This window comes from Idiotropiscis lumnitzeri, chromosome 18 (genome assembly GCF_059441095.1).
Source record: "Idiotropiscis lumnitzeri isolate Australia: NSW breed Sydney's pygmy pipehorse chromosome 18, RoL_Ilum_1.0, whole genome shotgun sequence".
Classification (NCBI taxonomy): Eukaryota; Metazoa; Chordata; class Actinopteri; order Syngnathiformes; family Syngnathidae; genus Idiotropiscis; species Idiotropiscis lumnitzeri.
This window is the reverse complement of record NC_142408.1, coordinates 5,523,721-5,540,410: the sequence shown is the minus strand read 5'-3', so window position 1 is coordinate 5,540,410 and position 16,690 is coordinate 5,523,721. Positions and strand designations below refer to the sequence as shown.

General features: G+C 41.5%; 2 protein-coding genes across 8 annotated transcripts in view; one reads left to right on the top strand and one right to left on the bottom strand.

The window, feature by feature from the left end:
• Positions 1–1,899: 1,899 nt before the first annotated feature.
• alpk2 (alpha kinase 2) lies at positions 1,900–11,085 on the top strand. Its single transcript, XM_088281797.1, has 10 exons — positions 1,900–3,084; positions 4,667–5,837; positions 6,279–6,426; positions 6,845–6,972; positions 7,614–7,655; positions 7,727–8,025; positions 8,267–8,355; positions 9,571–9,788; positions 9,882–9,930; positions 10,002–11,085. The coding sequence occupies exons 1-10, from the start codon at positions 1,900–1,902 to the stop codon at positions 10,210–10,212; spliced, it is 3,540 nt and encodes a 1,179-aa protein (XP_088137923.1). The 3' UTR covers positions 10,213–11,085.
• A 3,219-nt stretch (positions 11,086–14,304) lies between these two features.
• nedd4l (NEDD4 like E3 ubiquitin protein ligase) overlaps positions 14,305–16,690 on the bottom strand; it is a 31,250-nt gene continuing 28,864 nt past the window's right edge. For all 7 annotated transcript variants that reach the window (XM_088280640.1, XM_088280639.1, XM_088280641.1 and 4 more), the window contains 7 exons: positions 16,545–16,618; positions 16,402–16,462; positions 16,257–16,316; positions 16,064–16,171; positions 15,569–15,665; positions 15,342–15,414; positions 14,305–15,107 (listed from right to left, as the gene is read on the bottom strand). In XM_088280640.1, coding sequence (XP_088136766.1) covers positions 15,005–15,107; positions 15,342–15,414; positions 15,569–15,665; positions 16,064–16,171; positions 16,257–16,316; positions 16,402–16,462; positions 16,545–16,618 — 576 coding nt within the window. In that variant the 3' untranslated portion in view covers positions 14,305–15,004. The remainder of the gene's footprint in view (positions 15,108–15,341; positions 15,415–15,568; positions 15,666–16,063; positions 16,172–16,256; positions 16,317–16,401; positions 16,463–16,544; positions 16,619–16,690) is intronic.

The following is a 16,690-nucleotide window of genomic DNA, read 5'->3' as shown; positions in this document are numbered from 1 at the left end:
TGACGGTGGGGGACATCCAAAAATAGCCCCCCCACCCTCCTCCCGCACTTGAAGGAGAGTTGACGCTCAAGTGGCGCATCACAGCTTTAAATCGTCTAACACGTCTATGGAAGAGGTACGTACTTTGCGGCCTATTCGTTTTTATTAGCCTTGAATGGCCTCCACAGGATTGTTGTGTCCAAAATGGCCCACAGGGGATTTTAGCTGGCAGATGATTTAAATTGTTGCTCAGGCTTTGATGATTGGTTGATGGACTTGCCATCATATTTGGTCACTGCTTAAATGTCATCTCTGGAAAAATTCTTGTGTGGATTGTAATGTTGTGCAATATGGCGGCTGTGTCAACAAATAGCTAAATTTGAGTCGACTTTCTTGGCATTTTAGTGTTTTGTTGGTTTTTCCTTCATTGTATTGTGTGGTTAAACATGCATACTGTAATAGGACAGTCACAAAAAAATTATCTTTTTTTTTTTTTTTTTTTATACATGTGAACCATCTCTTGATTAACTGCTGGAGATTTTTTACTTTTAATTCCGAAACTATCAATCAAAAAGATAAGAATTTCAATTTCTCCCATCATTGTCTCGCTTTAAAAAATAATTATTTAGTTAAATAATACCAAAAAAATAAAACTTTGTATAATTACAAATTAGTACTAGTATTACAACATGCATAAAAAGAAAATCCAAATACACAACACATAAATACAGAATCAATGCCTTGACTTGAAAGAAATATTCTCTGCTATTTAGTGAAAGTGCACAAAGTAGAGGAAACTAAAATTGTTTTATTGATCAATAATAATGATATCAATATCATCAATATTCTGACTGAACCTTTTGTGAATTATATTTAAGGTGAGCTGTAAGGACACATGCAGACGGATTTCTTGGCTTCCTTTTTAGCACTGTGCGTAGACGTACAGCTTATATATGGCCCAGAACTAAATGGTGTACGCTGCGAGGAGGTGTCATTAAACACATCGTGTCCCTTTTCTACGTTATTGCATGCTCGTGTGTTTTGTCGGCGTGTGTCAGGCGAGGTGCCCTTCACAGAGTATGTCACAAATGCAGGCCATGGGTGAAGATGTTCTGGTATTTTTCCAGCCTCTTTGCCACCAACAAGTCCTTCGAGCACTTGTGTAAATCAACAGAGCTGCTTTCAACACTTCATATCGCCACCTAGAGCTACAAAACACGCACATGTAGGCTAGGAGGGCGCAAGCGGAGGACATTTTGACCACACGGAGCATACGTTTTAAAAAGAATCAGTCTGCTGTCCCAACAACTGTGTGGAAATTTAATGTTTTGTTTTTTTCTATAGTAAAAGTAAATTGTTCCACTTGAGGATTATACTGAGTACCGCAAATTAAAATTTCACAACTTAAAAATGATTTTTTTTCCCCTTGGAAGTTTATGATGTAGAAACAGAATGATTTAGAAATAGAAATTTGAGGATAGCGTGGTGTAGTATTGGGTAGCTCAAGTGCCTCACAGTTATCAGATTTGGGGTTAGAATCTGGGCTACGTGTTTCCTGGGGGTAGTTCGTAGAATTTACACAGTCAGCGAGTTTATAAAAATAAATAAATGCCAAATTCCAATCAGAAGATGGACCAATCTATTGGATTACTGTACAATCGATCACTGTTATTCACGGGGAATTGGGATCGGCCAGGCCCATCAATAGAAATAAAAAAATAAATAAACTAAAAAAAATTCAAAACATGGAAAATGGTGGGCGGAAAACCCGATAGCCGACTCCCCGAAAAAGAGAAAAAAAATGCAAAGAAATAAAATCTAACCGTATATACATTTTTTTCTGCGCAGGAACTGGAGCAGGCTATATTTGACGGCAATGCAGGACATGTAAATAAAAAATAAAAAAAATAATCTGCATCGATGGAACTGACGGTGATCAGCACAGACGAACAAAGACCGGCACCGTCTGTTCTCCCCGAGTCTCAAATCAATCAGCATTCCGGCTATTTCTCTCTTTTGGGAGGCTTCTTGGACCAGTCGGAACCACTTCCACCCCTGCTATCTGAACCCGTCTACACAGCCGTTACAAGAAACCCATTCAGTGGGGCGTCGCCCACGTTGGAGACTTCCAGAGACTCAGAGCGACATCAGACCGCCTTTCTGAGGTCATCGTCAGATAGCTCCGAGACTGACTCCGCCACTGGCCTTGTGTCGGACTTGTACATTTTTGAAAATGAGACTCAGGACTTCATCCTGAGTACAACTGCCTCACAGAATAGACTAGAAAACAAAAGCGACGCCTCTCCCTTTGCGTGTTGTGATTCAGCCGACAGCGTGACCATTCGTCCCGCCACAAATAAGGACTGGGTGATGCTGGAGTCTGAGTCAGGGCTCAAGTCACCAGCTGAGGTCACCCGGATCGCCCCGCGAGGATCGAGAAGCGTCAGTCCTGCCGAGCTGTGGGCGGACGCCTGCCAGGATCTGGATAAGACGGATGTTTTGCCTACTTCCACTTCCAGCGACTTAGCGTTGGAAGAGATTTGGGTGTCGGGTTACGCCAGTGACGGGATTGGCTGGGGCACAGATGACACCAGAAGTTGGGGGCCGCCGGTGGAGAGGTGGTCCTCAGTGGAGAGCTGGGCCAGCGCACTTTCAGACTGGAACGTCGTCGGGACACCGAGGCAGGAGCTCACAGCCGCCTTCTCAGAGATAGGAGCCGAGATTGACGCCCTGACGGAAGCGCTAGCGGACATTAAGCCCTATAACCAGACGCAAAGCGAGATGGGGGTCCACGATCAGCCAGTGGGACAAACCATCCACGAGGAATCCATCCAGTGTGGACAGGACTGCTTCACTTTCCAACCACAAATTGCCGACAATGGCCAATTGCCGGAGGAAACCAATGTCGACGACTTTGTCTATGAGAACCAATCGGTGGCTCTATCCGTCTGTGACTTGGACAGCGTCATCCCTGTAAGGACTCCCAGCGAGGATGTGGCGCTTCCTCAAGGTGTCCAGTTTTCAGGGACAGAACACGCGATGGTTTTGAAGATCGTGGAGGACGAAGATGTGACTGAACATTCGGCAGAGCTGACAAACGAACAGGTAGGGCGGTTTCAAATGGATTTTCAACGCAATCATCAGCCAAGAAATCTGGTACGCCACAATTTCAATGGGACACGCCCCACCCAGAAGATTTTCAATCAGTTTTGTCAACTCCAACTACAAAAAAAATAATCCTGCCATATGTGTATATAAAACTTTTGAAAATAGGCTACTACAAACACTAAAATGTTTTCTCTAAACTCCGGGGAGTGGAAACAAATAAGGTAATGGATTTAACTCGAATAATAATTGATCATTATTGTTAGAATAATAACCCAAAAATTATTATTAGATATTATAAATAGATGACGAATGTTGACTCTTGCGCCAGGAATTGTGGCCGATTTGCTGTCCAATTTTTTTTGCAAAAATAACGGCAATAGAGGCGAGAAAAATACACGATTAATTGTTATATTAATAATAAAATGGAAAAGTTGGGAGTTGGGTAGTTTATGGATTCTAAATTTTCTTTTTTTTTATTTTTTTATTTTATTAAATGCAAAGTTTGTTGCATATTATCAGGTGCTAATTGATTAATGCTGATATTGGGTCAAGAGAGAAAAGTTTGGAGATGGGCTATTTGTAAAAAAATAAATAAATAAATAAAAATATAAATATGTTGATGCCTAAGCGGCTTACAGAAGTGACTGAAACGGAAAAATTTGCTCTACATACCACTTAAAAAAAAAAAGAAAAAAAAAGTAAAAACTGTTATCATTTTTACGAAGGAACAATTTTTGGATTATTTTACAGTAACTAATCAGAATTCTGCACACACAAATGTAGAATGAATGATAAGTGTCCCAATAATAATGTCGAAACAGACCCAAAAATAGACGCACCGATGAACACAAACATGTTGGACTTGAACCGGCGGTCATACCCTCTGGGAAAAAAAAGTTCCAGGCATTCTCGTCACGCCGACTCCATCACACCGCGGTCACGGAGATGAACACAAAGTAAAGTGGCGAAACAAATATTGTCACCGTCCCTTGCCAAGGTCTTGGATTGTGCAGGATGCGTCCTTTTGGCTTGTGCCGTGCGACAGAAAATGAGCGGAGGGCAAGAGAACAGCTTAATAATAGCCCAGGACAAGGATGATAATAGCACACATCGCTGGCGTGCGAAGGCGGCGGGGTTAAGCACAGCTGCAGATCGTAACTCGACCCCCCTTTTCTCCACCCCGTTTGAAAAGGCGAGGGTGGCAAAGAAGGAATCCCGTCTTGGTTGTCGGTCGCGCCGCTGCAGAATCAGACTCACTTGTGTGCCGCACACATGGCCTCCGGGCTCGGATATAAACGCACGGTGTTCCGCAAGGCTCGGCTTTGGGGATCGATGGGAAGGTACGAATTCATCAAAACTTGCATCTTTACTTGTCGGTGGACGTCTGGTTCTGCGTGTGCTGCGCTGGTCATTTTGACTCACGTAACCTCGGAGCACTAAGAACACACGCGACGACGTGTGAGTCCGTCATGTTTGCTTCCTAAACAGGCTGCGGATGAATTTGAAAAGCACGTCTTCAATATATTGTGAAGGATGACAATATTGTCCTCCATTAAAATCGCACCACTTGTTTTCTCAGCTTTCAGGAAATGGTTTATTGAAGGTGACAGAGAAGCACAGCAACCGCCAGCCCGACCCTTCACCCAATCCGGTTGCCGATCCAAGCACCGGCTCCACCGACTATAATGGACTTAAAGCTTCCGAAGAAGATCCGATGAACCTTCGAGGGCCGGTGTTTCGCGGTGGCGGACACGCGGCACCTGACAGTCAGCCGGAACCCGATGGAACAAGGCAGCTGCACCCGCTGGGGGCGTGCCCCACCTTTATTGTGCCCGTCGCTCCTCTTGAGAGCACGTCCGCCCTGGAGTATCGCAGGAGCAGCTTGGAGGGTGAGCCAACGAGGACTTTAAATGATGCCCATGCGCGAACCCGGACCCGTCGGCCGCTCCGCGACGAGACGGTTCATGAAATCTGTAAGGAACTTTCTAACTCGACCATCATCCCTGAGAAGAAGCACGCCATTCAAGATGAGCAGCACGCGGCCAAGGCAGCAAAACTAAACAACCAAACACCCGCAAATAAGCCGAAACCGAATCACGGGGCATCAGGAAAGATGCCCCACAAGAGCGAGGGTAAAGCCCGCCTCAAGAAGGACAAATCCGCCCTCCACCATCACAACCCTTCCGCCCCCAAAAAACAGGACAACTCGGCTCACCTCACAACCGGCAGACAAAAAGAAACCATCGGAAATCCGAGCAGTCAGCTTGTCGAAGAGAAAACGATAATAGAGAACGCCAAGCCGCACGGCAAGAAGAAGAAGAAACACCACCACAATGTGACCGGGGTGAAGACGGCTGTCGAGCCAGCGGCCGAGACGGAGAGCGGCGCAAAAGCGAAGGGTGCGAAAGGACGGATCGAAATGTTCGAGGCCAAGATGAGCGTCAAACACGGCAAAGGTCGCAAGGACGCAGTGACGTCAGACGCGGCGGGAAAAAAGCATCCAGAAGCTTTGAAAGCGTCATCGGGAGAACACGCTCAGCATGACGTAGAACACAAACACAAGACGACTGACGACGAGATTTTGAAAAAGCGTCGCCTGGCCAAGGAGAAATTTGGAACGTTGATGGAATCTAAGCCGAGCGATTCCGCTCCGGCAAAGGCGGAAGAGGCACAGAAGGCGGACGTCAGGGCGCTGAGTAAAAAATCATCCGGCGAAGTGGCCAAACACAAAACGAGCACACTACACGAAGGTAAGACCAAGATGCGTTTCAATTTACGCCATAAAATTATTGCCGGATTATCAATCTAATAAACATTTACCGTAATATATACGATGTTAAATATGGCTCTAAACCGCAAATTTAAGAAAATTTTTAAAGAGGGGTAATAAGTGGAGGAATACAAAAAATATTTGCAAGATTTGTAACCAAAGTGGTTTCTACTCAAACTGGATCCAGACAAAAAACGGTTTGGTGATGCTGTGACGAAAAATTTGAATTTTCTCTCCGGTTTAAAATTTACAATCATACATTTTATACCCAAACAGCATTCAAAAACAAAATACATTTTTTTTTAATGTAATGTTTGCTGCCTAAACGGGCTGCAGGTGTGACCGTCCAGTTCTACATGTTCAGTAGAAAGTGTGAGACAAAAATAAAAATGAAATTAAAATTCTGTGGCATGACTTACAGAGCCGAAGGTCACGCAACCCATCCAGGCGGCGTCCGTGAGCGGGGACCCCCAAAGTCTGAGTCTGTTTTGTCAGTTCGCTGCCGTCTCGGGCGAGCACTCCATCACCTGGATGCAAGAGGGTGCTGTCCTGGCGGAGGTCAAGCGAAGGTAATCCGGCTTGAGTACCTCTGAAAAAGAGATAATGTTTTTTTACAATCCTGGTGTGCATTGTGTATTTTTTCCCCCCAAGATATTGTCACATACTTCTTACTATTTAATATATATTCCTTCCCTTTAATTCTGGCCTTTAGATGTTTATTAAAGGGGAAGTCAAAAAAAAAAATGTTTGCAATAAAACTTGTACGCCTTCACTAATCGAAACATGGCAATTGAGTGAAGCTAATGTTTGAACTGAAGCTAAACATGCCTCCCAAAAATAAATAAAAAAATCTTTAATCGGCTTCAGAAGAGGAGACAGCCACTGTTGAATAATGCGAGGAAAGTTTAGGACCACGGGGCAGAAAAAGTCGCGGCGCGCTCCCGGTATGCAATTCTTCCCTTGTGACGTCATATTTTGTCTCTGAAGTGCAGGAGACGAGAGTGGTGTGTCCTTGACCATCTCCAATGCCTCCCACAAAAATCTCGGCAAGTACCAGTGCTGTCTCAACAGCTCGCAAGGTTCCATCACGCTCGACTACCTGCTCACTTATGAAGGTAGGACTCGCCAGACACAACGCGAGTGATTGAAGAACACAAGCTGTCAATTGGCGTTTTGGTCCGTTTTGATTCGTCACACCCCAAGAATCTTCCAATTGAAAACAAGAACGGACACAATGTTGAGTTTGTTTTTTTTTCCAGCCATCTTAAAACAATATTAAAAAAAAAAAATGTACTCAACATATTGGTGTGGGGCATTGTTGTCCATAAAATGTAACAGACAAGCCTCAGGATATCTTAACGGAAATATAAAGGAGGGCATAGAAATAGAAATAAATAAATAAATAAATAAAAAAGAAAAAAAAAGATGACGTGCAAAGTTAAGCTCCTCTACTAATCTACACAATTTCACTGCATTTTTCTACTCCAGACATTCAAAAAAAAATTAAAGGTAATGATAAAGTTCTTTATGAAGAAAAAAACTCAAATTAGGTTGAAATTTGATGCATCTATTTTTACGAACAAATAATTACTGAGAAGATGACCATTTTAATGACAAAGGTCAACACTTTTACTGAAATACCTTGCAAAACATCTTTTTTTTTTGTCACGATAAAGATATTGGGCAATTTAGGGAATAATAATCAATTTGCAGTCATGAGTGTTCTTTGTCACTGTTAACCGTCACTTCTTCACAGTGCTCCGTGAGATCGTCATCCTGCCATCTCCAAACATCTCATGTGAGTTACCATCGATTATTTGAAACTCATAACGCATACGCTCCTTTTCTCAGCGTCTGCCTTTTCTCCAGCCCTCGCCGTGGAGGCGGGCTCCGAAGCGGAGGACGTCCAGTGTTCCCAGCTGCTGTTCAAAGACGACTTCCTGTCCGAGCAGTACTTCAGCGAGAACCAGCCCGTCAGCATTGTCGCTGAGAAGGCCCACTTCGGGGAGGGCATGCACCGGCGGGCGTTTCGCACCCAGCTGCGCACGGGTGGGCTTCCTCTCCCGCTGGCGGGACCCTCGTGCGTGCTAAAAGTGCACACCGCCATCAGCTATGGGACCAAGAGCAGTGACGACCTCGTTCAAAGGAACTACACATTGGCTGTGGAAGTAAGCCCGCGGACCAATTCCAGTCAAATGTGATATTAAATGTAATATTGTTTTTTGTATTATGCTGATTTGTATTTTCAAAGCACTGAGGGCGGTTGTTTGAAGCACAAACTTGCCTTCTTTTTTTTTTTTTTGCTAATTTTTCGTCCAAAGTTGGATTCAATTCTCCAGGCTCAAAACGGGACATAATGCTGGGCTTCACAATCCGTCTATTATTAGCATGTGCTAATATGTCTTTCAGGAGTGTCATGTTCAGAACACGGCTCGGGAGTATATCAAGGAGTACACAGCCGCCGCGCAGTCCGTCGACTCCTTCGGAGAAGTCCCGGAGTGAGTGACTGCTCGTCTTATATTCCAACCAAACCGACCCATGCCATAATCAATTGATTGATTGATTCTTGGACTACTTCGGCTCATAATAATGATTATGGATCATTAATTTTTTTTTAACCAAGTACCACCTATATCAAGACTTAGCTCTCCCAGTACCATCACGATGGCACAACATTAAATCACAGTAGCGTAGTAGGACTAAGTGTATCCAAAATGAAGTGCAAGTTTCATTTTGAAAAAGCACCATATATAAACCATGGCGTCGGGCCAAAACCTTGTCCCTCCAAAATAGTCACTTTTCCTAAAAATGGCAATTTTCCTCAACCATTAACAGAACAAATCAATTTTCAACACTTTAGACAGTGATCAATAATGTGTAAAAAATAAAAATAAAAAATAACACCCACACACGTAAACTAATCAATAGCATACATTTTTGAAAAAAATAGCAAATTTACCAAAATGTGAAAAGGTTTTGGACGCCACTGTCATGTTATGCATGGTTAACATTTTTTTTTTTTTTAGGAATTATGTCATTAAAATGTTTTGCACATAAAAGTACTGATTAAAGATTGTTCCACTTTTTTAGTTCTTTAAGATGAAATGGAATGGAGAATCACTGATCTAGGCCTACTAAGTAACCTGAATAAAAATGTCTAAATATAAAATAAAAAAACTGTACAAAGTTGAATAATAATCATGCCTTCAGACCAGGGGCGGGCAAACTTTTTGATTGGTGGGCCACAATGGGTTTTAAAATCTGACAGAGGGATGTATATAGCAAAAAACATGCTTTAATTTTAAATGAAAATGAACAAAAGAATTACATCAAAATATCGATCTTGGAGTGCACCTCCTAGTGGGGACACATCAGAATTACAAAGAAAATAAAACTAGCAATTTGTTCATTGAATTTTCTCAAGTTCAGCGGGCCGGATTAAAACGATTAATAGGCCGCATGTGGCCCCCGGGCCGTAGTTTACCTGTGCCTGCTTTAGACTCTCGAAAAATATGCAAAAGCTTTAGTAAATAAAAATTCCAAAGCAACTACATTAATCCAAACATTGAACTTTTTTTTATGTTTAATTTTCCTCAATAAGTTACTACAATAATAATAATAATAATAATAATAATACTCCACAAGTTGGATTGTTGATATTATTTGATCTTGGAGACATCCTAGTGTCATGTCTCCCCCTCCCCCACTCACAGGATCATTCCCATCTACTTGGTTCACCGGCCATCTGGCGACATACCTTACGCCACGCTGGAGGAGGAGCTGATCGGCAACTTCGTCAAGTATTCGGTGAAGGACGGCAAAGAGATCAACCTGATGAGGCGAGACTCCGAAGCGGGGCGCAAGTGTTGCACCTTCCAGCATTGGGTGTACCAACGGACGGATGGAAACCTGCTGGTTACTGACATGCAAGGTGGGCAAAAAGTCCTGCACCTCACGAGGACAAAAGTGTCGGATGCGCTCCCTCTTGGGTGGAGGTCATTATGAATATGATCGTCTTTTGCAGGAGTGGGAATGAAGCTCACTGATGTGGGAATAGCCACCTGTAAGAAAGGGTGAGTGTTATCCTTTTCTTTGAAAATGTGAGGGATTTTTTTCAGACTTTTTTTCTTCACTTGCTTTGCAGCTACAAGGGCTTCAAAGGCAACTGTTCCACCTCATTTATCGACCAGTTCAAAGTTCTCCACCAGTGCAACACATACTGCGAGATCTTGGGCCTGGCCTCCCTGCAGCCCAAAGCAGCCAAAAAGACTTGTTGTGCTCCCAGAAGCAAAGCGCAGCCTTCGGCAGTACCCAAAAAGAAGACATTTGGACCAACTCTGAAGGCCAAGTCCTAACAACGAGATGCGCTCGAACTTGGACGGGATACGGGGTGTTCAACTGTCATTCATGTCTTACATTGACTTTCTTTCTTCATTATTATATATTTTTTTACTTTGGTGATGTTTCCAAATGCGTGTGTTCATTAAATTAATGAACTGGTCAATTAACTTATTGGAGGAAACACTGTTGACTGATTATGAAATACAGAGTATCGTCCTGAATTATTATGGATGGCTTCAGTGTGAATGCTTTTATTTGTTAACTCTTTATTTTCATTTATTTATTTTCTATAAAGCGCTTATATATTCCGATTTTTATTGTTGCTGTTATTGCAGTCTAACAGATCTTACAAATTGTGCCGAAATCTGCGCTTGTGACGTTGACTTACAAAGAGTCATGTTTTATGGCAAGTTATAAAGCCATCTGTCTCATATAAATGGTTCACTTTTCTTTTTGTGGTCAGACAAAAACTCGTTTTTTGAAGTTGTTTTTAGTTTACTTTGGAAATGACCCTGTCGTCAGACCTCTTTGGTATTTTGTTGATTTTTTTTTACTTGAAAATACCCTCCTTTCAATGCAGATGGAGGCGAATACTGAATATCATATTATAGTGAAATGACAAAATTTGTCATAAAGGGTGCATACCTTAAATTTGATGTTTGTTTGCTCTCTGATATTTTATCGTAAAAGGAAATGAATCAATCCACGGGCTTGCAGTCAGGGAAGGAAAGTGAGGCAGTGCCACTGTTGGGCGTTCTCTAAATGCGAAGATTTAAAAAAAGCAGGGCTGTGCTGGGTTAGCACTAATTTGCGGAGAAGAAAGCCATAGACATCCCATTAGAAACCGCCTTACCTGGTTGTGGACATGCTGACAGCCGCCATCTTGAACCGGGGAATCCCTGGTCAGACCGCATTGAGATCTCTCATTCACTTGTATTGAAGTAACCGTGTTTGGCTCCAATAAATTCATTTCATTAGAAGTCAGTGAATTGTTTACCCATTTCACACGGCTTGATTTGGAAGAAACACGAGACATGCAGTTATGGTACCAGAGACTGACATCATTTTATAATTTGCACTTCTATAGCGTATATTAGAAAGACAAAAGGCAAGGCCTATTTAAAAAAAAAGGAAATACATTTTGTGCTTCTTAAATGTATTGGATTTTTACATTAGAATACTTTTTTCCCCAATAGGGTAATAAACAATATCTATCTATCTAGCTCAGGATTATGAATGTTTAATTTAAAGTTAAAAACATTTAAATATACCAGAACTTAAATGTTTTCCAACAAATCCCAAAAAATACAAACGATAAAAAGAAGCAAAAAGTAAGGCCATTATTTTGTTTTCATTTGTAAAATATATTTTTATTGCATTTTAAACTTTAAATTGGTCAAGATGAATATAACACAGCAGGAGCCAATTAATTCACTAAAATGATTCTTTGTAGATTATATTGTTAATCTAGTGCACTCCCCAAAGTGTGTCTTTTGTGTGGCACCTCGGCTACCAATTGAATTTGTATCCACTGATTTGGAGCTGCAACATTCTAGGACATTAAACCTATGTCAATTGAGGACTTTATTTACCTTATTTATTTGCGGGCGAGCTGGAGCCTATTCCAGTGTCTCGCAACAGCATCCACCCTGAACTGGTTGCCAGCCAATCGCAGTCAATACATTTCATTTTGAATTACATTTGAAAAGAATTAAATCAAACTGTAATATATTAAATGTTTTTGTGATTTTTTTTTTAAATAGCAAGGTTATCCAATTTTTTCTAAGAAAATGTACCTCAAATCTGAAAAAAAAAAAAAAAAAAAATCCAAGGCAGGGTTGGGTCCGAGTATTTTTCCACCCTGTAGCTATTTAGTGTGATGATGGCGTTTGATTGACAGGACACAAACACCATTGTCACACTCCACAGCTCCCGAGGACAGATGTTGCTTGACGGACGGATGGGTCAGGAATTCTGGGCTCGGCCATAAAAATCTGCCATCAGGCAACTGAAAAAACAGACACAGAAAATGCACAGGATTATCCGGAGAAGTGACCGTTTTGGTGGGAAGTGTGCAGCCGGGTCACGTGATAACATCTGTGGAATTCCCAGACATTTTCCCGTGAATCAATATCCACGCTCGTTTCCAGCTCACCTCCATTTGGAGCGGTCGTTCCCTGACTCGCGTTCAAGTCGCATCCCACTCTCTTCATATACCTTCCGGGATCTTTCCAAAACGGTAAAAGTCCAGAAGCTGATGGGGCAGGCGGAGAGCTGAGGGAGGTCCGTGCCCGGTCCAAGTCTTTATGTAGACAAACAGCTGGTTGCACATTAGTGATAAGCTACAGGGCACGTATTGATCGACCCTGACCGGAGCCAAAAGAAGGTGAGCTGAGGTGGAACCAAAAAAAAAAAAAAAGGCCCGCTGAGACAACAGGGTCTTTTACACAGAACAGGTCAATGCGCCCAATAACCCCATTTTTTAAAATGTATTTTCAAATCATCTATATATAGTATGCATTGGATATAAAAAGTCTACACACCCCTGTTAAAAGTGCATTAAAAAGCAAAAAAAAAAGAGACCAATTAAATCATTTAAATGATTTAAAATTATTTAAAGAGGGAAAATGAAATGAAAAAAAAAGAAAAGAAATATGTGGTTGCGCAACCCCAGGTGAGATATCATGGAACTCATCAGAGAAATTAGTCATCATATACGCAGATTTTGCAAATCTTTTGCGACGTTACTCACAATAAAATGGGTCAACAGTTTCTTGAAGATAGCAGCAACAAAAAAAGAAATAACTTACTCTTTTTTTGAGAGTTTGGGTTCATTTCAGTAGAGTTAAAGAGTTAGACAGAAACACTTGTTCAGTTGTTTATTTTTATGCAAAAAGCGTAATACTTATCAATTACTATGTGTGTGTGCATCTCTGAGAACAATATCAAGACCTTATCCGAAAGTGAATGTGCCATACTTAGACCTAATTTATTAGTGCGTGTGCACTCTAATGGCAATATTTGGCTGTTGGCTTGTTTGTGAGCCTTTGGGCTTTGATAAAATGTCCCCTGCGCTGGGTGGCTGGCTTTTATTTGCTTGTCCTTGGAGCTGATAACTTGGAGATTGTGTGTGTGAATGAACGGACGACTCTTCACTGGAACACGTGCATTGCATTAACCAACGCTTCAAAAGCACATTCTCCAAGTTACTTAGTCACCAGAACCAAATTTTATATATATATATATACATATATATATATATATATATATATATACATACATGCAAGTCATACCAAGTGAGAACAAGACAACACAAGAGAAATAAGTTTCACTTTTATTGGACTCAAGTAAAATGAATCACAAGAACTTGAGAAAAGAGAGCAGTGGCATCTTTAAAGAAAGGTTTTATTTTATTATATACATATATATATATATATACATATATATATATATATGGATATGTATGCATGTACATACATAGTGACTCGTTTTAGAAAAAAAATCTAAACATGTAAGCAAAGCATATACATAAAAAAGGATAAATGACAAGGAGGGTTGCAGCAATAGCAGAAAGTGGAAATATTTTTTTTTTTTAATATATATATATTTTTTTTCCAAAATGTGGTTGGTTTAGCAGCTTAACAACATTAGTCTGGGTTCTATTGCACCGGCTAAGCGCTTTTTATGAAGTAGACTCACATTCAAAAGTTGATGACACAGGTGACCTCAGTGATGTATAAAGTGCCCTTTAGGTTCCATGGTGTTAGAAAAAAGGAGTTCTAGTCATTTACATTTTTCGTACGAAACGTGCTGCTTAATAATATTCAAGAGTTTTAAATCACAGCTTGTCTCTTTCTCACACGCGCGCGCGAACACACACACACTTCATTTTTAGTGTTGATCAGTAATACTTATTAAATGTAATGCATGTACATTTATATGATGTCAAAAAAGAGAACAATTTACAGCACGATGAACAAGCCAGGACTATTCAAGATAGTCTTACAGAAAGTAGCCCCACATCTCCGAATCACGAGCCAACACGACGTATGTTTTGTCGTTTTCATGCTGCTTTTCTGCACACGACGACAATATTCAGAGTAGCGATAACAATTAAAAAAAAAAAAAAAAAGAAACATTCCATCTTTTAAACACGTTTGCTATTAATCACTGTAACGAAAGAGTTTTTTTTTCTTTTCATTGGAACTTTCCGTGATCTTTGAGAATTTTCCAAAATAGTAAACATCAGTACAAAGACGTCATATTTCCTGAAGGAATCATACCAAGGATTAAAAAAAAAAATAATTATAATAAAATAAAAAAATAAATCATCCCCCTCGTCGACCAAAAAGGCTCCTTGTGGCAACATTGGAGAGGGGGGCGTGGCAGACTTCCAGAAGTGTGATTGGCTAGTTGGACTGCTAAGGTAATCCGGTGTTGGGAGCCCTGTTAAGGCCTTGGCTGCTGCGCTAGCTAATGAAATGTTAGTAGTAGTAGTTAGTAGTAGTGCTTCCACAGGGTGTAGTGGTAACGGGGTGGTATTTCATGCTCATGCCAGGGGATTAAATACTCTCCCTTCCCTGCCGGGGCGGGGAGGCCGTGCCCTAACATAGACCCCCATCCCCGTTGAAAGACGTAGCAGGCATGTCGACTCGCTGTACAGTCGAGTATGGCTAACAGTCCGGCGTTGGCTAACCACATGCTACGACAGCCGGTTGGGACGCATTTTTTGAATTTTCAATTCCGATAAAATCGGAAGGTTGCTTCGGATGCGTTTTTTTTCCCCCTCACGAAGGCACCCCTTGTTTAGTCAACTCCCTCAAAGCCCTGCGCGTTTTCCACGGCCATGAGCAGCTTCTCCCTCAGGTCCTCAAACGAGTCATAGGTGGGAAGGTCCAAGCGATTGAAACTGGCAAAAGAATGACAGGTTAAAAATATTTTATGTTAGTCACTCCAGAAGAATTGGAACAGAAAGGTCAATTCCTTTTTTGTTGTATACTGAGGACATTGGTGATAGCTAATTTAGTACTTTTTGATTTTTCCATAATAAGCACAGAGGAGAATTTAATCTCTCAATTCAAACATAACACACACACACACACAAAAAAAAAAAAAAAAAACTAAAATAGTGACTGTGCCATACCACGTATGGGCTCGGGGCAGCTTATCCGGCGTTCCCCACTGCTCGATAGTGAAAAGCTGAGGACCGTTTGAACCTGGAACAGGAATATTTGGTCAGATTTTCCGGTTTTAGCCATTTAAAACGTATTTATTTGAAAACAATATGTCATTTATTTTGTATCTCTAGTTTTTCATATGGTTGCTGTCCATCAAGAAAGCTAAAAAAAGGAGGAAGGGAGGAAGCAGAACCATAAAGCTCAGCGAAGCCATTCATGGGCACCCGTGACGTTCCCGTAACAAACTGGAGAAGTCGGATCCTCTTTTCGGCATCCATTAACAGGACAACCTACAATAAGGGCAAGTAAGAACACAGAATTGATATTGCATCATCTAAAGGTAACAACAGACATCCAATGAAAGAATCAACACTGAGCTTCATTCTAGGCCGTGTTGTTACCTTTTACACTTCCGTCAAAGCAAAACTAATGACCAAAATGAGTAGTTGACGCCATTCTTGGTGACGTTGCAAAGTTTTAGCTCTTTGTATTTGCCGTGTTTGTTTTTAAGCCTCAAATTAAGTGAAATGATAAGCGGGGACAGGTTGAGACTTTCATCAGTGCAAACAAGTCTGTTCTTTCAAACAGACTTTTATCTTCAAAGGTGACACCGCTGAAGCGATCACGTGTTGGTGATGCAAAAAAAAAAAAAAACAGCAGGCGGCGTATACACGAGCAACAGGCTGACCTTCCAGAACCACTGGATGACCGGGTGGTTGGGACAGTAGCCGTTCTTGTAAACTGTGTGCTGCCGCCAATCGTTAACATCAACGTCGCCCAGGCCGCACATGAGCAACTGCACAAACACAGCAAAATTCAATTTAGCAAATAAAGGCAAATGTTCATTTTAGTCGAAAGAAGTAAAAGTAAAGAATGCCCACCTCTAGTTCATTTTCATCAAAGATCTTGATCAGATCAACTTGGATGAGCTCCGTGAAGCCCTGAAAACAAAAACAACAGTGAGCTCCAACACAATTTCAGGTTACACTGCCCCCTAACGGCGACAAGGTAATGGTGCAGAAATACCTCCAGGAAGGCATTCATCTGCTTCTGCACCCGATTGACGAACCTCCACTGGATGACGAGACTATCGGGAGTGAAAATGTGTCACTACCTGAAGCACTTGCATAATTTGCACATATGAACTGCTACAGCATTAAGGAGCTCACTCGATGTATTCCTTCTTGTTGTCATTGGTGACCACCATATCCGAGCCGCTGGGCTTGAGGTCCACCTGGTACGTCTGCGGGCGAAAAAAAAAAAATGGAAGGGGTGAACAATGTGCCTTTGATACATTATAAGACACTGATTAGGG

Excerpts from the sequence above, each read along its gene's own strand:
- alpk2 (XM_088281797.1), top strand. The coding sequence starts at position 1,900 with ATGGAACTGACGGTGATCAGCACAGACGAACAAAGACCGGCACCGTCT. Across the intron at positions 6,427-6,844 it reads CTGGCGGAGGTCAAGCGAAG|TGCAGGAGACGAGAGTGGTG; the intron begins GTAATCCGGCTT and ends TTGTCTCTGAAG. Across the intron at positions 9,931-10,001 it reads ATAGCCACCTGTAAGAAAGG|CTACAAGGGCTTCAAAGGCA; the intron begins GTGAGTGTTATC and ends CTTGCTTTGCAG.